Raw genomic sequence first — 23,708 nt, 5'->3', positions numbered from 1 at the left:
TTTTTATGCTAATTCTAAAGGACACATAGGTAATGTAGATGAAACGTTTTCGTCTTTTTAGGTAAGCTGTTAGGCCAACATCAAGTTATAACTTTAATTTCAACAACTTTATACAATACGACGATTATTACTCTACTGTTTAATGAAACAGTAAACCTCTTGAAAAATACAACCTTTTCTAAAAAGATAAATTCTGGAAAACTGTTTGCATTTCGCTACACCAAGCGAGAACATTACAATTGAAGTGTCATACAAGTATTTACTTCCATAAGACTATAAGTATAATGCATGTTACCAGCGGTTGAAATTGTGTTACATAACGCATCATTGCAATTGTTACATATACTAAATGAAAAGAAAGAAAAAAACAAATCCCAAAAATGCTGGACTTTTTATGGCCCCGCCAATGACTTTCAGAACATACAAAAAGAAGATTTTAGACGTTTTAACACGTGTTAAAAAACTGAACCTGTTCAAACGGAGATGTATTTACGTGACGCAGCAGTAGAGCTGAAGTCCAGCCCGGTTCCGAGTCCGCTCCCTCTCCCGGGCTCACGGAGGAGTCACGTGTGCAGCGCTGCGAGCGAGCGAATGAGAAACGGAGAGCGGGAGAGAGAGAGAGAGAGAGAGAGCGAATGTGCGAGGGAGGGAAAGAGAGAGAGAGAGAGAGAGAGAGAGAGAGAGAGAGAGTGAGGATAGGAGATGTTAAAAGAGACATGACAAAATATCCAAAAAGGAGACGCACGCCGTATCATGCGCGCTAAATTTGTGCCCGCTGGAAATCGGGATGTCGGATCGACGGTGACGCGCATCACCCCATTTCACGGAGGAAACGATTTCGCTGGAACTTTGGAACGGAGGGTCCGCGGGGAAACATGGCCGAAGGTTACGATGCTTTTTGCTTTTTTAATTGTATATTTTTACGTTCAGATGGGAACTCGTATTATTCCACGCGCACCGCCGCGCTTTGTTTACGTTGTTTGTACGCGTGATGAAGAGCCGTTTGCGCCAGTGGTAGTGAGAGGGAGGGCGGGTAACGTGTGCACACCTGCCCCACGCCAGACGGTTCACATGCATTAGATGCACGACTACAAGAAGTTACATAGTAGCTGTAGCTATCAACCAAGCACAGTGAGCATTCGCAATGCACTACGCCATCCAATCTGAAGTGTAGCTCTACTTTTCATTGACTTTCTCCAGTTTTCCAGAGGGGTGGGTTTTAGGTGGTTGTAGACTAGGATGTAACGAAATACACAAGGTTAGGGGGGTGAGAAAATGTTTAAGTTTAAGAGTCTGTCACTGCAAACCTCATACATTGATTGATAGAAGAGAGAGGGGCGTCTATGGTGATTACGGCCCTGGTTGTAGACAAGTGAGACACATTTGGTGCGTAGAAAGCGTGTTGTTGTGTAGTAGGCTATAGTTGGGGATTTCCCTCAGAAACGCTGCCCACGCAGACCCACGGTCAATGTGTACAACGAGAACAAAGTATAGGCTTGATCTCATTAACGTACACGGGCGTACATCACTATGGGCTTTTCTTCCTTGACCGCACAGGAGGGCCGCGCAGAGGTGGCGGTGGCGGGTCGGACACCACTAGGACTCCGCCGCAGATTCTGGCTGGCTCGGGTTACTGCAAGTGGTTTAATGTCCGCATGGGCTTTGGATTTATATCGATGACCAGCAGCGAGGGGAAGCCAGTGGACCCTCCACTAGACGTGTTCGTTCACCAAGTAAGTCCATGCTACATCTTGGTTTCACTCGTTCTTCTGGCTCTTTTTTTCACGTTATCTGTCGCAACTCATTGACATCAGCAGATGTGTTCGAGGAAAGCAGTAAACACACGCTTGCGTTTTCATCTCCTGTCACTTTAAGAGCTGCACTACTCACGCCACAAACACATCATTACTCTGGATCACCTCCATTGATATAATCACACGAACGCCGTATTAGTAGTAAACACTGAGGAATGTGCGATGCACGTCTTAAAGGAACCTTAAGATTTCATTAGGAAGAGAAAAGAGAGGGTAGGCTATGTACACGCACAACATTCGCCTCATGCTCACAGATAAACCTGCCAACATGTCGGAAAATCTGTCACATGTAGCTCACGACGACCAGACTGCTTTCACAATCAGACTTTTGAAGAATGGCAAGCTATTTCGGTGTGGTGGACTGTTGTACTGAACATCATGTGCTCTCGTGTTTACATGAGTGTAGTACAGCCCCCTTTACACAACAATTCGTCCTCTTCTCATGGACATTCAGAGCTAAATCAATACGGACATATATACTAAACCGGAACTTATCTCCTTTCATCATTTTCCAAGCTTTCTATGGCACCTCAAAACAGCATATGCAGATTATAAGAACAAAAGCAGAGAGAACAAGAGGTTCCTTCCGAATTCACTGCACTGTTGTTCTGCTGTCAGGTTTGCTGATTTGTGCTGCTTTCTGATTCATTGTGTTCTTATTATCTGCTGCTGCTGATAATATTGTCGAACAGTGTTATGTATACTGCTGGATGTTAATGAGATGTTAAAATGATTCATGTGACTGAACATTTGCATTGTTACAAAACACGTCTGCATAATCCTTTAAAATCTGAAATTCAATAACATAACAGCTAGTGTGCATAAGGATCTATCTATCTATCTATCTATCTATCTATCTATCTATCTGTCTGTCTGTCTGTCTGTCTGTCTGTCTGTCTGTCTTTTAAAGCTATTTTTATTTAAAGAAATCAAGTTTGAATCATATTTTATTATGTGTTTAACCTAATTACAATTGCTGAACCACTTTGAAGTAAAATATATGTTGCTTTCTGGATTCATTTTGTGATTAGTGTTTTTATGGACACATCATTGCCTAGAATTTTGTTGAATTATATTGTTGATTTGGGTAAATCTGTGGAATTCGATAACAGAGAGAAAGATTTGTTCTGTTAAAAATTTACAAAATTATTTGAAATGGAGGTTTGAAGTGTTATTTCCAATTTTCTTTTTCTTTTTTTAGGTAAATTTAATTGATTTTTTTATTTAAATTGACATTTTATCTGAAATCTTGTGTGGACATGATTTTTTTTGAGCATGAGCTAAAACATGAACCTCTTGTGCTAGTAGCCCCTAAACCTGAGTGCATTCTGGGAAACGCAGTTCTCAAAAAAGACAAACATAAACACTAACCAGCGACACGGTCAGAATGTTATGTGTGCTGTTGAGCGTAAGATAAGTAATACATAGGGCAACATATAAATAAATATACAAACTGGTGAAATCAAAGAAATATCCATGTCTGAGTTGCAAATTCAACAGATTGTTCACCGAACTGCCAGTTGACATGCACGATAAATGCACTAGTTACTAACTATAACTATATCTTTGTGGTAAATCTTGATGTGAAATCTGTGCTGTAACACTAGCTCATAAGCGAGGAACATTTCCTGCCTTGTATTCATTCGAGTAGATATTGTAAGAACATTTTGTACTCCTGATAAAACGGTTCTTCTGATAAGCATGAAGTAAACGATTGTATTGAATGCATTTGGAACATGAAGGCTGCTTTTTCCTCCCCAAGCGTGTGAAAGCGTATTGATTAGAGATGTGTCTGTCATCTGCAAGAGCTGTGTGGTTTTATTTCCTTTTTGTGACATTTTTGAAACAATGTACATTCGTGTGACGTCAATCCTGTGTGTGAAAATCCTGAAACCAGCAAACATGCAGTTCTAGAGCTCAGGGTGTATAATATTTTTAATGGCAAATGAGTTTGCGCTCATTTCTTCGTGTTAGACGGACCAATGGCACATAACGTCTCTGATAAAGATTTGCATTTGGCTGCTGTGCGGAGGATTGTTTGTGTTCTTCCTTTGTGTCTGAATGCTGCACATACATGTGCGTTCATGCTACAGAGGGATTGAAAAAGCTGTGCAGGGTGTGTGGTGTTTAGCATGTGCAGCCGTTGTGCATTGTGTTTGTGATAAGAAGAGTGTGTACAGCTGATTATTCCATCTGTGTGTGTCTGTCTAACCCTGATATTCTGGACAGAAACAGAATCTGCTGTTTCTTGAGGAGAACAGGACAATTTGTTACAAACAATCCAGAATTATGTGACATTACATTTATGCATTTGGCAGATGCTTTTATCCACATTTTTTTCTTTATCAGTTCATACAACCTTGGGAATCGAACCTATGACCTACAGCACATGCTCAAACTCAGACAATTTGGACAAACTCAAATAATTGAGAGATAAATTGCTTTATTTTTTTTTTTTACTTTGCATTTAAACATTATTTTGTATATTTATCTCTTGTTGATTAAACTGAGCTACAATTTTAGATTTTATTATTGCTCTGAGGTTATGATTATAAAAGTAGCTATGGAAATGAATGAACTGACAGACTGATTTTTTTTTTTTAAATATGTAAAGAGCAGAGCATAATTGTATTAGTATTCAGCTGAAAACTCTTACTGACTTAACAGCTGATTTAAATATTTTATTAAATCATCATCAAATTATTTAAAAATTATTATAGTTTCCCCTAGACTTTTGGCTTTTCTTTTTATGACAGCTAAAAGAATTAGTATCATATGAAGGAAGTAATGTTAATTATCTGAGGAATTCACTGTAAAAAAAATCAGATTACTGGAGTGTTTTACAGCAAAATAATATTTCTAAATAAATTAATAGTTAATAGTGAGAATTGGACCCTAAACTTGACCACTGTTTTTAAAATCTATTTTCTTCTTTCTACTTCTAAATTTCATTTTAAATGTAGTGTTGCTTGCCGAGTATACGTTGTAACTATTAGTGAAATTTACTAGCAATTTTGGAGTGAAAATAGTTTTTACACCAATTTTTGTTTTCAGTGTAGTATGTTAATATCAATATTTTGCAATATCAATTGCAACACTTGTACTGAATCTGATAAGGCAGTTTTTCTCAGTGCGTGTGTATTAATTAGACTTTTACTTGTGGCAGAAATACATGTTTCTTATACCAAAAGATGGCAGGTAGATTTGTAGTTATGAAGGAAAATGTTATAATAGCACCCAGTCTCTCTTAATTCAACTATTACATCAATACAGTAGTATCCTGTAGTCAATGACACATATATACACACACACACACACACATTCCCCCTGTGTTTCAAATCTTCAACAAATCCATGAGCTTTTTGTGTCAATCCAGGACAGAAGTGAGAGTGTGAATCGGAGGAAAAGACAACGCATGTCTGAGTGTGATTTTGTTTGTATGTGTAAAGAGGATTTCAGTGTGCGTATGTATGTGTGTGTGTGTGTGTGTGTGTGTGTGGTGGGGGTTGGGGTCCTCTAACATTCTTTAAAAGAGGAATTTCGTTAAAGACAAAAAAGGGAAAGGAGGCGTGGCTTCGTCCGGCCCTCACACTCCGAATCAACGCACTGCAGTGTGTGTGTGTGTGTGTGTGTGTGTTTCATTAGGAGCTTTGTGTTTGATTTTTCCGAATGCTGCACCTCCTGCAGTGTTTGTGCGTGTGCATTGTGTGCTTGTGCCAGTCTTCCTGCACGAATGCATGTTGCTGTTTGTCGCGGTGTGTGACTTGATCATGTTAGTTTGTGCAGTGATGGATTTATTGCTCATGTAGGGTTCACTCTGATAAACACTCTTAAAAATAAAGGTTCTTTACCGGCATCAATGGCTCCATGAAGAACCTCTAACATCCACGGAACCTTTCAATTGCACACAAGATTCTTTAGATTTTTAAAAATGGTTCTTTTTCACTGAAAGGTTCTTTAGGGAACCTAAAATGTTCCTTAATGACATCACTTTTGGAACCTTTATTTTTAATAAAGAGTTGTTTGTGGGCATATTTATCTCTAGAAGGAAGATAAAACTGATAAAACCTCCCTTCAGGGGAAACTGGAAAAATGATTTATATGTAAATTAATATATATTTTTAATTCTACAAATGCTAAATGATTACTGTTAGGGTCTGTGGTATGCCCTTATTTACATAGCTAGTTGTGTGTGTGTGTGTGTGTGTGTGTGTGTGTGTGTGTGTGTTGTGAGGTTACTCTGGGCCCCTAGTGAGATTAACCTCTCCTCCAGACTCCACCTCTCACTGCTGCAGATTTCTGGCTCCTCCTTTAACATACATGCTCCTCTCTTCATTCTGTGCATGACAGATCTGAGTTTCTCAAGCGCTGATGCTGCCTCTGATATCTAGTGTGCACAATGAGTTATATGATAGCACACGACTCACGAGATGTACGCAAAATTGCTCAAATTAACACTTATTTTACACAAAAAATTAAAATGAAAAAATAATAAGACTGCTGTGAAATTGTGAAATACAAGGAGAAACTAATAATTAAAATAACGCTTTATATAGTTTTTTTTCATACATGCATTTATATATATTTTTTGTGCATGTACAACGATGAGTCAAAATATTATGACCACCTGCTGTTGGTCCTCCATGTGCTGCCTAAACGGCTCCGTCCCGCCCAGGCATGAACTCTACAAGAGGCTGAAGGTGTCCCGTGGTCTCTGGCACCGAGACGTCAGCAGATCCTTCAAGTCCTGTAGTTTGAGGTGGCGCCGCCGTGGACTGAACTTGTTGGTCCGGCACATCCACAGATGCTCGACTGGGTTAAGATCTGGAGAATTTGGAGGCCAGAGGAACACCTTGAACTCTTCATCATGTTCCTCAAACCATTCCTGAACAATGTGTGCAGTGTGACTGTGCTTTCACCATTGTCATGAAGGGGTGTGTCTGGTCTGCAACAGCGTTTAGGAAGGTGACGTGTGTCAAATAAACGTCCACATGAATGACCGGACTCAGGGTTTCCCAGCAGAACATTGACCAGAGCGTCACACACTCCCTCCACCGGCTTATCGTCGTCCCACAGTCCATCCTGGTGCATCGTTACCCTTAGGTAAACGTCGCACGTGAACACGTTCTTTTACATGTGGTGTTAAAGAAAACGGGAGGTCCAGTTTCGAGGCTCATGTGCCAATTGTAGGCGCTTTTGACAGTGGACGGGTCATCATAGATCTCTGATTGCTCTCCATACGCAGCAGATGCACTGTGTGTTGTGACACATTTCTCCCATAACCATCACTACAATTTTGTGAGATTTGTGCCTCATAGACCTTCTGTTAGATCTTAACATGTGGCCTTGTTTCACCTTGTATTCACTTCACCTGTGACTGGTCATAATGTTTTGGCTCAATATGCTCGAGGTTTCATTTAAGGAACTGTTTAACGGTCAGAAAGGATTTTAGCTTAATTTACACAATAGCAAGGAAGTGAACAGGATGTAAATAGAGTTAGCCATTGCTTGCAATGATATAACAGTTTGTGTACATCAGTGTTTCAACTTGGTGTTCATTTTGAATGCATTATTCTTATAATATTCTTTTGATTTATTTTGAAAGAATTATACTGTAATTTCTTCAAACAGAACGGAAAGTTTTATTTTGATACAAACCAATTAATCCCAATCAAAACCTTGCTAATACTCACTGGCATTTGTGCAGCCGTTTTCTCTCTCAAAATGATGTCACTTCCTGGTTTTGTAAGATAGATGGATTTGACTAAAGATTAACAGGATGGAAAGGAAAAAAATGATGAACTAATTAAAACAATAATCTCAAGGAAACATGTTTTGTTTCAAACATTTTGATTTGATAAAGTAAAGAACAGCTGGGTGCAAAAATATCTGCTTAAACTAAGGTTTATTTAAAATTCAGTATACTCCCGATTTAATATTAATAAAAATATTATATTTGTATGTAAAGTTATTAATAAAAATAAAAAAGTGTTTTAGTTGCGCCGAAAAGGAAACGAACTAATACGATTTTTATCCTTTAAAAAGATAATATCTTTATACTAAGTTTAATATCTTATCTAGTATGTTAAATGGGGACATGCAAATGTATTGCACAACAGGAAAGACCCAGAACATGTTCATTATCAGTCTTAAATTCTCTCTCAGCTGCTGCGGTCATTGTATCCACTCATTTTATATCATTAGGTTTTACTTTTAAAGATTCTGTTTTCATCTAAAATTGAACAGACTTTGCTTTTACTTGAACATAATTTTTTTTTGTCTTCTCCATATTTTTTTTCACTCTCTCTTTATCTTCTTTTTGTTTTCTTTTCTTCCAGTGCTCAGTTTCTTCTGCTTCCTGTACTTTTATTCTCCATTTGTTCAGTCCTTCATTTCGCCATCTCAACAGAAGCAGGAGGTCACATGACTTCCTCCTTCAGCTCTGCCCATATAAGGAGTGAGTGTGTGGGTGGAGCCAGCTGCGATCTGACACAAACAATTGCTCACTTAAGTTTGGTCATGGCTGTGTAGTACCACATCTATTACCATTTATTTATTTTTATACCATTATAATTACAATTTTGTATTTATTTATTTTAAATGTATTATGTTGTTTAATAAATTTGTTTGAAACCATTCTTTAATGCAACTGAATATATTATTACTACATGTATTATTGATGCCTGGCTCTCAGTGGTTGTATTGGTTCTTGCATGAAATGCTCTGCATTTTATTATTTTGTTAATTTAATTTTAGCACTGTATTTGTGGTCTCATAAGACACATCTACCTGATTAAAATCACAAACACAGTAATTGAAGTGTCTTGTTAGTGGCTTTTATAAGTAAGTATGCCAAGAGCACAAATGTTAAATGAAAATGTGTTAGTTTAGTGTGTTCAGTTTTAATTGTTTAAAATCTAAATTCAAACGGTTTGGACTGATAAAAAAGGGCAATGTAAACCAAAATCTATTTCCTCTTTTTCTTTTTTTTTAGAGGGTGGTTTATGTTTGTTTTTCCAAAAAATAAGCAAACTTTCAATAATAGACAATAAGTAAAAAAATGCTGGTAACACTTTACAATAAGGTTTCATTTGTTAACTATACATAATTTAACATGAACTAAGAATGAACAATACTTCTACAGCATTTATTAATCTTAGTTAATGTTAATCTCAACATTTACTAATATATTTTTAAGATCAAAATCTGTTAACATTAGTTAATGCACTGTGAACTAACATGGACATTTTTATTAACTAACATTAACAAAGCTTAATAAATGCTGTAAAAATGTATTGCTCATTGTTAGTTCATGTTGGTTAATGCATATGTTAACAAATAAGACCTTTTTGTAAGTAATCAACATGTTTTTCAGAATGTTTTATTATAACTAATGAACAAAACAAAATTTGATAACCATAAATTGTTAGTTTTTTCCCCTGAACTGTAGTTTAAAATTTTCTGTGTATATCCAAGTTAATTCATAATTTAAATGGAGACAAACATAAATCATTGTCAGTATTTAAATCATCTTTGATTAAATTGCTTTGTTCTTTTTAAATGTTTTGTTCTTATAGAATTTCATTCTAAATTCACACACATTTAAAATCAGCATAATCAAACTCAAACTCAGTCATTTCTACAATGTAAAAATGAATTGTATTTCTATCCGACGCAACTTGACCGTGTGCACTTTACACACAATGTTAAGAGCTCCTCATACACACACACACACACACACTGAGCTCATATCCGGCTGCTATCAGGGGTGTGTGTAGAGTGATGTAGTGTGTGTCAGCAGATCAAATACTGCGTGTACGTCTTGTAGTCAGTGCAGAAGTGTGTTGTTAATTTAACGCAGGGAAACGGGATGCCGGTGTGTGTGTGTGTGTGTGTGTGTGTGTGTGTGTGTGTGCATGTTTGAAGGGGGTTGGGCAGAGGTCAGAGGTCACCGTGAAGGATGAAAACATGTGGAGGAGGGGTGATGTGGAATACGTCCGGCCCTTTGGTGGCGCTCTCTGTGTTTTTTTCTCTCTCTCTCTCTTGCTTTCTTGTCTTCCGTCTCTCGTGTTTTTCAGTAATATGACACACGTCCTCTCCTGTGCTCACTCATCATTACGTACCTTAATTCTGCTATTTTGGGATGAATCATCAGTAACACGAAGCACCTCTTCCTGATCGCAGAGCTTCTCTCTGAACTTTGACCTGGAAATAAGAGCATAAATGTAAAATATTCGTTGCTCAACCTGGTCTTCACTCTTCAATGCCGGTTTAATCACATCTCAGAACAGAGCACTAGTTGGTTAACATCATAGAAGCGTTTTAATAAAACCAAAATGAAAAAATTCTAATATTTATGCATTAAAAACACTTTAATTCTCACACTACGGATTAAATTGTATATGCTATATTTGTCTTGTGTGTTTTTTTATTTTTTTACCAAGATCTAATCCTATTTATAGCCTATGATATTCCCACAGAAAAGATCTAATACATGTGTGTGGGAAGGGTTTTGCTGCTGGCGTTTCGATTATGTTTGCGTTCTCCGTTCACATTCATGGATTTTTAATTTCTCCCCATCACAAGTGTTAAATCAGAAGGCTTTTGTGCTCATTATGTCAATTAAATGCATTATTTTCCTCCCACACGGCTGTATTTAACGTGATGCCGTGACAAAAACTAAAGTGTTTCTGTTCCATAAATAAAGGATCCAAAAGGGAAGAATCTTCTAGTGAAGACCGTATCATTTTTTTGTTCTTATTGTGAATCTAAAGAACCTTTTCCACTATAAAAAACCCTTGAATGTAAAGATTTCCATGGATGTTGAAGGTTCTTCATTGAATCATGATGATAGAGAAGTGAGAGCTGATACTACAACTACTGAAGACAGTGTTGTATTTACTGGAAATGTCATTCATCAATCCAGATGTGAGATTTATCCTTCCAAAAAAGTGATATCAGATATGTGAGCATAAGTGGATTCATACATGGTCTATCATTTGTCCTTTCCACTGCGCTGGTGTTGATCTATTGACTTGCTTGTTAATGATCTCACTATAGATGAGGAGACTTGTTACCTGTGCTTTCCCTCTCGCATTTGATTGTTGCTGCTGTTTCAATTTAACGAACGATTGAAATGGAAATCACACGATCATGTACCGCAACAATATCTTGAGACGGTTTTCTGTTGCAGCAGCATCGAAATAATCAGCTGTGAAATCACAATCATATTACTTAATATGTTAGTCCTGTTTGTTTGGTTTAGACTGATCTGTGTGTGTCTTAAACAAGCAAATGCCTAAACCTATAGATATATTTTCAGTATTTTTTGTGTAATCTTACATGTTTTGTAGTATTAATTGTATTGTATTTGAACATTAAAATCAGCTCTGTGTGTTAGAATCAGTGCTAAACTGCAGAATGGTTTTGTGGTGATTTTATTGCTATTAAATTTATAGAATATCGCTGTTATAATTTCCGATCATTTCTTTTTTAGGGTCTTAACTTTGCATTTATAATGCCAAAAAAATCGTATTAATTGAAGGATTTGAATAAACTAATAAACGCACTGTGTGAATATTGTACAAGCTCTTGTGTGATAAACTGATGAATTTGATCAAATGTGTTTGATGTTCCTCTTTTGGATAAAAGCATCTACTAAATAATTAAATGATTAAATGTCCGGATGGTGTTTTTCTGGGATTTGTGTAGAGGATTTCTAATTTGTATCACACTTGTTGAAATTGTATTTTACTGTAAAACACCAAGTCATACACATTATTTTTATGTTACGAGTATTTGCATGTGTGTATGACAGTTCAAGTGATATTATACGAATATGTAAAGAATATATCACAGGGATCATATGGTGCGTTTTATTTAGAATTTTGTTGAATTGTCCTTTTATTAAAGAATTTTTCGTTTAGTTTTTTAAGTTTAGTATTAACTTTAACACTTAATAAAATCTAATTAAAAAGTTAAATCTATTAGCAGTTATTGTAAAGACAGTTACACTAATATTTGGTGCAATTAAACCATTTTTTATTGTATTAAGTTCTTATTATTTAATGTTTGTTTTATTCTTTAATATTTGTAATATTCTGACATAAACAAATAGTCACTCAGTTTTCACTGTAAAAAGTTTCATCCTATTTCCACTTGAAATCTTAAATTTGCTGCCTTCAAATTTTTAAGTATAATCAGATTGAGTCAAATCTCTTATAACTAATAAAAAAGTTGTAATTGCTTAAATGATTTTGCTTTAGTTAAAGACTAAGAAATGTGAAATCATATGTTGTTGACTTATTGATCATATGATACAGTATACACATTTAAATAAGCAAAATCTGTTTTTGATTTTAGCAATTAGGTCTCATAAAATTGTGCATTTTATGCTAGAAAAGTGATGAAATGTGTTTTTAAACATAGCTTTCGTAATGCAGGTTAAGTGGATATTGACAGATCTGTATTCTTTCTTTTCTTCTAGTACTTGGAAAATCTCTCTTTTCTGTCCCTGATAAATTATGGATATCTCTGTAGATTTGACTGATCTGTTTGATATGTATTTTTAGATATTATAGACTATATAAGCACGTTTGAATGTGTATTAAATCAGAAGTGTGTGTGTGTGTGTGTTTAGAGTAAGCTGGTGATGGAGGGCTTCAGGAGCCTACGGGAGGGCGAGCAGGTTGAGTTCACCTTCAAGAGGTCGAGTAAAGGTCTGGAGTCGCTCAGGGTCACGGGGCCCGGCGGGGGCCCATGCTCGGGCAGCGACCGACGCCCCAAAGGGAAGGCCCCGCCCCTCAAGCGCAAACCAAAGGGAGACCGGTGAGTCCGCTGAGCATGATGGGATATGTAGTTTAATCTGTTTTCAGTTATCCACAATTCACACTGTGCTGTATCGTTTCTGCATAAATGAAATACCTCAGGGTTCAGCTGTGGGTCTACACTAAATGGTATCTCAAGGACAAATTAATTAATTAATTTATAGGCCTGTTCTTGTCTTTAGCAGCTGCCACAGTAGTGCGAATCCCAGTCTACTGTTTAGAAATACTAGTAGTTTTGGAAGTTTTAAAATCTTAGCTGATTTATTAAACTTGTAAAAAAAAAAAAAAAAAGACCTGAATGTTCTCATGTTTTAATTATATCTCTTGATGTTTTCTTTCTGATACGTGAGTTATTTGAATGCTAATCTCGTTTAATTTACTTCTTTTGTTAATGGTTGTATTTGCAAAGGTTTATTTATAATGCTACAAAAGGAAAAGAAATTGTTTAGCCACAAAAGGAATTGATCAAGCAAACGCGTTAAACCAATTTGATTTGATTTAATTTAATTTAAATGTTTTATCATTCAAAATATATACGAAAATTAGACACTAATAATAATAATTAAATAATAAGTGAACATATAAAATAGAGCTGGGGAATTACATAATTACTGCATGTATGATTCATTTTTAATAAAATAAAATAAGTTTGTCGTACACTTGATGTATTACTGAGGAAGATGGGGTTATTCATTCAAAAACTTTTTGAACAAGCATTTTTCATCAAACGTGCTGTTTTTGAACGTTAAAATGCACAATATTATTCACATGTTAATTAAACGGCATGGTTCTCTGTATAAAAGAATCAATTACGGTATTAATAATGTTTAGTTAAGCCACATGAATTACAGCATGTAATTTTGAATGTAGATGATGGGTCATAGCTTGGTTTCGCCAAATGCTTTTCTGTTCACCACTCGCATTGATTGTGAGTCAGTCTTCTACTTCCTGTTGCCATGGTGATCAAAGCAAAAAAAAAAAAAAAAAAAAAAACCAAAACAAACTGAATAAGTCTTTCAGTCTGTTGTGTTAAAGCTATTTATAAGTATGTACGTGCGTGTGTGTGGGTGAGCGGTTTATCATATAGAACAGGTGGACATGAAATTAAAGATGAGATAAAGCCTGAACTGATGCTTTAACACATTCATATGAACATATTCTTAAACTCTTTAATCTCAAAAGTGCTTGAAATCTGTCTGAAAGAGAACAAGTACATTAGGCTCGTAATGAGATCTTGTCGATTTTTTTTTCTTCTTCTATAAAGTCATTGAAAAACTGAATTAAAAACGTATCAGTGACAGTGTAAATTTAACTCTTGCCTGTATTTTCATTGAATGCTGTGATAATATGTACCTGAAAGTTATCATCTTAAATACAATTAAGAGGTTAATGGAAATCTTTAGTTTAGATGAATAGTCCTTTATATGGAGTAATCGTTCCGCTTAATGGTTCTTTGTATCTGAGTCTGGATGTTATAAGGAAATGATACGGTTGAGATGTACAGATTTCGATGCAAAAAAATGACCTTTTATTTTTCAAGGGATAAAATGAAAATTCTGTCATCATTTACTCGCCCTCATGTCTTTCCAAACCCGTAAGACTTTCGTTCATCTTCAGGAACACAAATGAAGATCTTTTTGATGAAATCTGAGAGCTTTCTGTCTCTCAATTGACAGATACGCAACTACCACTTTGATGCTTCAAAAAGTTCATAAAGAGATCGCAAAACTAATACATATTTATTGAGCGGATTAGTCCACGTTTCCTGAAGAGACTCGATCGCTTTATATGATGAACAGATTGAATTTAGACTTTTGTTCACATATAAACATTGACCAGCGAACACAAGCCTCATCGGTTCTTCCGGAAGCTCAAAAGTGCTTTATGATTTTTATTTAAGCATCAGTGTCGTAACTGTCAATAGAGGGACAGAAAGCGCTCAGATTTCATCAAAAAGATCATCATTTGTGTTCTGAAGATGAATGAAATGACATGAGGGCGAGTAATTAATGACAGAACTTTCAATTTTGTGTGAATTAACCCTTTAAAATCGCAAAATTAGGACTATGTTTTCCTCAAATATTGTGAGTGCATGAGGTGCCCAGGTTTGGGTTACACTCTCAGAAAAAAAGGTACAAAAGCTGTCACTGTGGCGGAAACCTTTTCAAAAGGTACACCTTTGTACCTAAAGAGTGCATTTAAGTCCCTCAAAGGTACATATTGGTACCAAACGTGTACATATTAGTACCTAAACGGTACATATTAGAACCCTTTTGAAGGGTACTGTGCCAGTGACAGCTTTTGTACCTTTTTTTCTGAGAGTGTAGAAACAATATGGACCTGCTTTCCATAAAATCGAAATGTTGATCAAATAATTATCATTTACACACTTCTAGTTTTGTGCAGTTCAGCGCTGATGTCAGATCAGTTTCCTCCAGTGTGTGTCTGTCTAATACAGACATGGTTATCTGCTGCTGAAGCACAGCGCCACCTAGAGGCGGAAAACAGTCCGTGCAGAGACAGGAGCGACGGACTCGGAAATGAAGGAGAGCGAGTTATTATCGCACATAACTATAAAGACACCAAATGCGTGTTTATTTTCTAGCAGTGGTTGTTGTATATTGGTTTCAGACATCTAAATCAAAACCCTATTAAATGAGAAGGTAACATTATTTTAAGGTGATGTAGTTGCACATTACATGTACTTACTGTAGTCATAACAGTATAGTATGCATAATAACAAGCAATTACTCCTAAGCCTAAACTTAACCCTATAGTAAGAACATGTAGTTAATTAATATTCATTACTTATTTGTGTAATTGCACTGTAACATCACCTTAAAATAACATGTAACCCTCTCTTTCATAAATGTCAGGTTGGGTTAAGTTGTTTTATTTGTGTGCATTTGATCAATTATGATTTATTTTGGCCAAAACAATGGTTTGTATGTTATGTGTTCATTTCCATTTTTTAGTTTAAGGATTTTTTTTTAAACAATCACTTTACCTGTAATTAATTAAAAATAGTTTACTTTACTTATCCCGCCATTAAGGTGTTTTCTCCAGATGAATATTAATAGCATCATTATATACAAAAAAATACATGACTGCAGAACATTGTGATTGACCACTCAGAAGAGAACCATGTAATAATATAGCCATTACTCTTTCTGTCTCACACACACACACACACACACACACACACACACACACACACATTAGTGGTACTCTGAGATCTGATTCACTATATTTAGAACAGTAATGTAATTTCCTACTCTGTTTCTATGCACTGGAATTTCCTTGGCAACCATAGGCTCTGTGGTAACGTAATGTTTCTTTTAAATTCTAGACGCTCACAGTAAATCAATTTCCTCATTTCTATTTAAATATATTAAAAAAATTATATATATTATAAATCATATTTTTTTAAATTATTTTTTTATATATCATATTTGTGATTATTTTTGTGTGTGTGTGGCTATAAATCATACAATGTGTCTTTTTTTTTTTCATTTACATTTTAATGTAGGAATTACCAGGCTGGGACTATTTATCACTCCTAAATGATAAAACATTGATTATTAAATACTGCAACTGCCACTTTTGGAGTATTCCTCTAAAAGATCTTCGTTATTGGAGTACGTCTTGTCCTGTACTGCCCCCTGGTGGCCAACACTGGGTTTGAGTTCATCTCAGCAAAAAAACGTCCAGGTCACATTTAATCCAAAAATGATAAGAAATAATGTAAAGAAGTTCGTTTTTAGGACCATTACGATTTTGGCATATTATTATCTTAACATTTCCTCCATAATTTTCATTAGCATTATGCATCTGATTCTGAATGTGTTACTTTATGAGGTGTTTTCCCCTTTATTGCAAGTACAAACATGGTGCAAGATATTTTGCTTGCATTCTGGATCTGGTTAATTGTCATTAAATAATGTTACAGTGCACATCTTAATGGTCTTAAAAATAGGTTCTGTTTTCTCTGCACAATATAATTCCTGGTCTCAATAACTCAATGATAATGTAAACTGTAAAAATTAATTTTTAGTTATTAGAGCTGATGTATTTACACTAATGTATTTCGTATTTACAAATGTTTGGAATAATTAAGATTTTTGGAAATACGTCTCTTATGCTCAGCTGCATTTATTTGAAAAAAATAAAATAAATACAGTAAATATTTTAAAATATTATTACAATTTAAAACAACTCTTTTCTATTTGAATATATTGTAATATGTAACTTAGTCCAGTGATCAAAGCTGAATTTTCAGCATCATTACTCCAGTCTTCAGTGTCACATGATCCTTCAGAAATAATTCTAATATGATGATTTTATGCTCAAAAAAACATTCATTATTATTTTCAATGTTGAAAACAGTTGTGTGCAATTTCTTAAAAAAATTCTTTGATGAATAGAAAGTTCAAAAGAACAGCATTTATTTAAAATAGAATATTTTCTAACATTGATCAAAAGTGACCGTAAAGACATTTATAGTTTAACTCATCCTTGATGAATAAAAGTATTGATTTATTTTATTTCTTTCCCCCAAAAATAAAATAAAAATTCTTACTGACCCCAAACTTTTGAACGGTAGTGTTTAATGTTACAAAAGCTTTAGATTTCAGATAAATGCTGTTCTTTTGAACTTTCTATTCATCAAAGCATCATGAAATAAAAATGTAAAAGCTGTTTTCAACATTGATAATAATCATAAATGTTTCTTGAGCATCAAATCATCATATTAGAATGATTTCTGAAGGATCAAGTGACACTGAAGACTGGAGTAATGATGCTGAAAATCCAGCTTTGATCACAGGAATAAATTACAAAACAGAAAACAGAGAAAACAGCTGTTTTAAATTTTAATAATATTTCACAATATTACTGTTTTTGTTTGTATTTTTTTATCAAATAAATGCAGCCTTGGTGAGCAGAAGAGACTTCTTTTAAAAACATAAAAAATCTTACCGATCTAAATTTTTTGACCGGTAGTGTATATTAAATATTTTTGTTGTTGATATTTTATTGTATTATTTATCAAATAAATGCAGCCTTGATGAGCATAAGACACTGAAAATAATTGATCGGTAGGGGAATCATCCTCTCTCTGATTTTCCTGCCGCGTCGTATAATATCTAAATCGCGCAAAATATAAATCTTGTTTTATTTGATTGCACATTTTAGTGATATCATCCGTATAATGATTTAATGTAAATAAGCAATTTTTTTTGTCCTTCCGCAGGTGTTATAACTGTGGAGGTCTGGACCACCACGCTAAAGAGTGTGGCCTTCCACCCCAGCCAAAGAAGTGTCACTACTGTCAGAGTGTCACACACATGGTGGCCCAGTGTCCCCACAAGAGGGCGCTGTCCCCCTCCACGTCTCAGGACCCCCAGCGGCCCTCCACCTCAGCTCAGTCCCAGGAAGAGGAGAGCCGGTCGGGCTCGTCGTCCTCCCCGGAGGAAGCATCTCAACGGGGGAGTCACTCCCAGCGCTGGAGGAAAAGCTGGGACTGAAATCATCTACCTCACACCAGACCCTCCCTTCCCGTGCAGCTACGGTGTCAGCCGATGGGGGTGTGTGTACATGCCTGTGTTCTCACTGAGCAATCACAACAAACTCTGCGACTGACGTGCGTTTTGGAGCGAGTGTGTTTCAAGTGAATATTACAAGGCTCAACTCAAACTCAACAAAAAGTTTGGAAGCTATTTTACCTCCATAATGCGAGAGGAACCGGAGTAAAAATTCAAGGAGGGACTTTTCTGCTGTTTAGATTCACTTTCTTAACGCACGTTCCTCTTCTTAACGTGAACATTTATTCATTTTTACGATCACATGATAACTTTCCTCTGAAACTTTTGAATGGTAGTGTGTCACGGTTTCCATAATAATCTGATGATAATCAGAAATGTTTCTTGAGCAGCAAATCAGCATATTAGAAAGATTTCTGAAGGATCATGTGACACTGAAGACTGGAGTTATGATGCTGCAAAATTCAGGAATAAATTGCATTTTAAAATAATTAAAAATAGAAAACGGTTGTTTTAAATTGTAATAATGCTTCACAATATTACTGTCTGAAAGAGTTTCAGAGGAAAAGCAAAATAGATAAACATTCACTTTAAGATCAAGAACATGCATTAAGAAAGTAAATGTGATCAAGATTGATTTCTTGTTGATTCAGATTCAGACATAATGTTTCTCTGGCATTTTGAATTTCTCACAATCAGGTTCATGTCAAAATTCACGGGTCCCGGGACTGTTATGGCTGGTGGTGGATACGGTCACACTCACTATATCCTTTCAATAATATTATTATGGGGTAGTGAGGACATTTTCAAATCAGTTTATTTTCATTTTTTTCGTGGGTGGATGGTTTTATACGCGGCTCTCAGATCAGCCGCTGTCAGCCGTCCGGTCTTACTAAGAGCTAAATTAACTTCAGTCAGAGAGGACTAACTAACTGATTTAAACGTATTGGCATTGTTTAGCTGCAGTGGAAAGCGGTCTTTTGCTTTATCACAGGCTGCACCACGGCTCACGGTGATAATTTAAGGCATTAATATATGTTGAAATACTCTAAATGTTGAAGTGTAATTTATATAGAGCGCGTAGGTAGATTCTCTATGATGGCGTTTTGATTTGATCCCTCTCCTCCCTCACACACCTCGGCCTCGTCTTGTGGAGGACGAGATGCTGCTTTCAGTGCCGTAACGATGAGATTCTGGCGGGAGAAAAGCTGTTCGAGTTGCGTCACACCCATAAAAGCTTAATATTCTCATGTAAAAAGAACCAAAAATAAGCGGCCTTAAAAGTTCTTTGGTTTGTTCTCGGATGTGTATAGTGGTGAATTATTGTAGTGGTTTGACGGTCATTGAATCATTTTGCTCTCATCACTAACAGCTGCGCATGATCCACTGTGGGCTACACTTGATTCAAGTAGGCTATACTTAAGCTCTGACGCCACTGATCATCAGCGTGGGCGTATATTGTTGCATTATTCGGTCGTTTGTTGCTCCATTTCTTCTGGAACAACTGATTACTAAACAACTAATAAATGGTTAATAGATTACCATGCAAAATTGCTAGAAAAATTCACAAATTATCACAAAGAAATGGCAAGTAACACATTGAATTAGGCTACATGTGAGTAGGTGTTTCCTTGTAATTAGTCGTACTTCCAATCATTTAATCGAAAAATCAGTGTTTATCGCATACTATGTTGATGACTAAATTTACGATAAATTGCCTCGTAGGACATTTTCCTGGATCAACATATTTCGCTGGTCCTGCCTGGAAATTGTGTCCAAACCCTTCCCATAGCTTATCTCTGAGTTTAGAAAGAAATGATAGGTGATGTAGAAGCACCTAACCCTTGTTATAAGCCTAAACTTGACATAAATGATCCAGGAACATGTACTTGGTGAAAACATGTTCGCATGTGTACAGCGCAGGTGAATGTGATTTCACCAAGTACAACCTGGATCTGATCCTGGATCAACATTCTAATCAACCAATCAGATTTGAGGGACAAGTTTACAGTTTATTTCAAGTTTAGGCTAGTCTCGTGTTCAAACTAGAGCTTCAAACTGTCTCCATCGAGGCTTTCATTGGCTAAGGCCCGCCCAGAGGCCGTCTGACTGACATGTGAAGCAACCAATCGCAGTTCGTTTTGTTCCGCGTCACGTTTAGGGGCGTGAAAATGTAACGTCGATGTCTCAACAATAACAGGCCGGTGTGTTAAACTCTTAGATGTAATTTAAAGAGTCTATGCCGTGAACTTTACATACTTCACATACTTATGATAAAATCCCGCGTTTAGTTGATCCTGATATGCGCTCATTGTCACAACTGTGTTTTTTTTATCCATGAGGGGGTTTGGCATCACAACGACACGCACATCTCCTGGACATCCTGTAGAATTCAACCAATCAGATGACCACTTCAAAGTGTTTTTAGTTAATTGTGCCATATGCATGAGACGCGTGACACGAAGTATACCCCCCCCACCCCCCATTTAGCTAATGAATGTAGATGAACTGAAGCCTTAATTTAACAGATCTCATAATTTAAAGCTGCTGGCGGAGATGTGAATGATCTGAAAGTTAAGAGCAAGTCTGCTACAATCATCCATTGCACAATGAAAAACTGAACAAAAGTGCACTTGAACAAAGTAAGCATCGTTTACCCACAATGCCATGCCGTGGAGGCTTGTGGTGCAATGTCTTAATGTCAGTGAACGACCCAGTGACTGTCAGCAATAATTTCAGACCCTTTTCATTCTGTGGACCTTAAATACTGATGAGCTTTACAAATCCAACAATAGATTTCCAGCAACACAAAAGGATTCATAAAGCGTCACGGCAGCGTTTGGCTTCTGATGCGCTGATGATGAGGGAAAGTTCCGCCTCAGCGTTTCTCATTTTGTCCTGATCTGGAGGGAATGAATCTCATGAAACATGTCAAAGAGCCATATTTTACCTCAAAATCAAAAGAAATGAATGATAAATTAAATTAAATTAAAATATTAATATAATTTAATATTAAATCCCCTATTTTATCATTTTAAGACATTATTTTCTTTACCATTGAGCACTTTTCACTGTAATGCCATTTAATCTCATTCTCATTACTGTAATGTAAGAATAATTAAGAAATAATAGTTCATTTCTGAAGTGTTTATACTTCGTAATAGTTTGCTTTAAAAAATTATTTTATTACAGTAATTTTAAATTTTGCTGTAAAAAAATTACTTTCAATGATTTATGAATGCAGTAAGAATCATCATTGAGAAGAATGACATTTAAAAAAAAAAAGCAATTACAGTAGTGACAATTTAGGGTGAAAACGTGCTGAATTTTCATGACAATAATGTCACCGTGCTTAAAATCTGAATTTTTCTTTTGACTTTAGGGTAAAATATGACTTTCACCGGTTTCTGTGAGATTCAGCAGGGAACAAATCAAAAGTTTTTTTTATAGATTTGAAGCTTTGAACAGTCCTAAGTTTCTTTATCTTCATAACGAGCAGTGAAACACGTGTGTGTGTGTGTGCGCGCGCTCAGGCAGAGATTTCTGAAAAGAGACCCGAGTGCCGCCTCACATTATGGCTTGAACCGACACTCATCCTCCACTTGAGGTCTATAAAGACAAGACGACGCCTCTCTGACGATACTGAATGTGTAAAAGATTCAAAGCAGCGTCACATGACTGTTCCCAGCCGTCGGCTCTGACGATCGCACAAGTGTGTGTTGACAAATCAAACGGCGTGTCACACATTGGAGGGCGTAAACTAACCGTGTGCGTTTTGGTATAGATGTTTATACCAAAGACCGGCTGTGTTTGAAGGCATTAGAAGTGCGATGACGCTCATGTTGTGAAACAGCCCTATGAATGTGTGTGTGTGTGTGTGTGCGCGCGCATCATATTTAATCAAGTGCACAGACCTAGAACAACAATCTGAGAGAAAGAAACTGACCAAATGACAGACATAGCACAGACTCAGATCCCAAACCTCATACAGTGACTACAGATTTCTACAGTGTATTTTTGTACATTTCTACCCACAATTCTACTCAGGATGAACTTCTCTCAGGGAACGAACCAAATAAGTGTATTTGATGTTATTCTGTAGGGAAGCATTGACCCATTAACTGAATCTATTGACTGTTTGCTCATCAAACTCACCGACTCGTGTTCCCGTACCGTTAGAACTACCTCCTTCAGTTACACACAGTCGTACTTTTCTCCGTTCCGTTTATTTTCCTAAAGATTAACAGTGTTAGCTCCTTGTAGTTTTGTTTTATTAGCCTTCAGTAATAATTTGCGTTGTGTTTACACAGAAGTCTACCTCATTTTTCTCTCTTTTCATCTCCAGTTAAACTCTAGGCTGTTTTTATCTGAACATAGAATTTTGTTGTTGTATTTCTCTCTGTTTTAGAATAACTCTAGAGACTCTCTGTTCAAGCAAACCGGTTTCTGGATGTGTAACGGTTCAGCGTGATCTAACACAGACTCCATATGTTCTCCATGACAGCTCAGTGCAAAGATTGTTTAGCTTTTGTGCCTTTGTTTTTATTGCTTTATGGCTAGACTGTAATCGAGAGGCAGACAGCATACTATTATTTTGGGGCATTAGTTGCTATAAATATCATTCCAGTTGTGTTTATTTTTAACATCAAAACTAGAGAAGGCAGCAGTATTAAATATATATACATACATGCATACACGCAATGTAAAATGGAATATGATGTTGTAACTACTGATTTAATGCTGTGCCAGAATGTTTGACATCATATAGAAGTGATTTCTGAGCAGATCTTTTATTTTATTGTTTGAAATCAGATCATTGTGCGGTTTATTTTGCCTCACTTTTAGCACTGAATGTATGAAACTGACCAAAGCCCAGGACTAATGAAAATAACAACTGTTGGTTGGCAAGTCTTGATTGTTATTGTAATGCCTAATTAATCACTGCAGTCTTAATAATCAAATCGAATCATGTTCTTATGAGTCACATTTTTATTTTGACAAGTACCTCTGTTGCCATATGGCTGCTGAACTTTAAATAACTGTGTCTCTCAGAGATTTTTATATATCTGTGGGTTTATTTGATGCCCTGTGTATTTAAACGTTGACGTAAATCAGAGTACGGCTCTCTTTGGTATATTAACCCTCATTTTAACAATGTCATGCTTTTAAGTTCCAGTGCATTTCTCAGTTCTGCTGTCGAAGTGTATTCAGATCGGCGGCCATTTCTGTTTTTAACTTCATCGAAGCACTGATTGCCTCTTATGATATTATTTGAAGAACATATCACTCATTGTAACCACGTTTATATGCATTTTGCCTTTTTGTCTGTGAATTTAGGACTTTTGAGTATGTTTAACTGTTCTACTTGATTGATATTAAACCTATTATGAAAACATTAAATATGTTGCGTAAAAGTTCTCAATCGAAGTCGTCATATATCAGTGAAAATAGATGATTAACCTTCATAAAATGTTTATCAGGCTCAAATTATATTGAATGTGAGTTGTCTAAATACAGTTTTAACTTTT

General features: G+C 36.1%; 1 protein-coding gene across 1 annotated transcript; it reads left to right on the top strand.

Moving 5' to 3' along the window:
* Positions 1-659: 659 nt before the first annotated feature.
* Positions 660-23,708, top strand: lin28b (lin-28 homolog B (C. elegans)). The gene is made up of 4 exons (XM_084432894.1): positions 660-885; positions 1,558-1,733; positions 12,454-12,641; positions 17,892-23,708. The coding sequence occupies exons 1-4, from the start codon at positions 876-878 to the stop codon at positions 18,163-18,165; spliced, it is 648 nt and encodes a 215-aa protein (XP_084289020.1). The 5' UTR covers positions 660-875; the 3' UTR covers positions 18,166-23,708.

This window comes from Rutilus rutilus (genome assembly GCF_951802725.1).
Source record: "Rutilus rutilus genome assembly, chromosome: 15".
Lineage (NCBI taxonomy): Eukaryota > Metazoa > Chordata > Actinopteri > Cypriniformes > Leuciscidae > Rutilus > Rutilus rutilus.
This window is presented reverse-complemented; position numbering and strand designations above follow the sequence as displayed.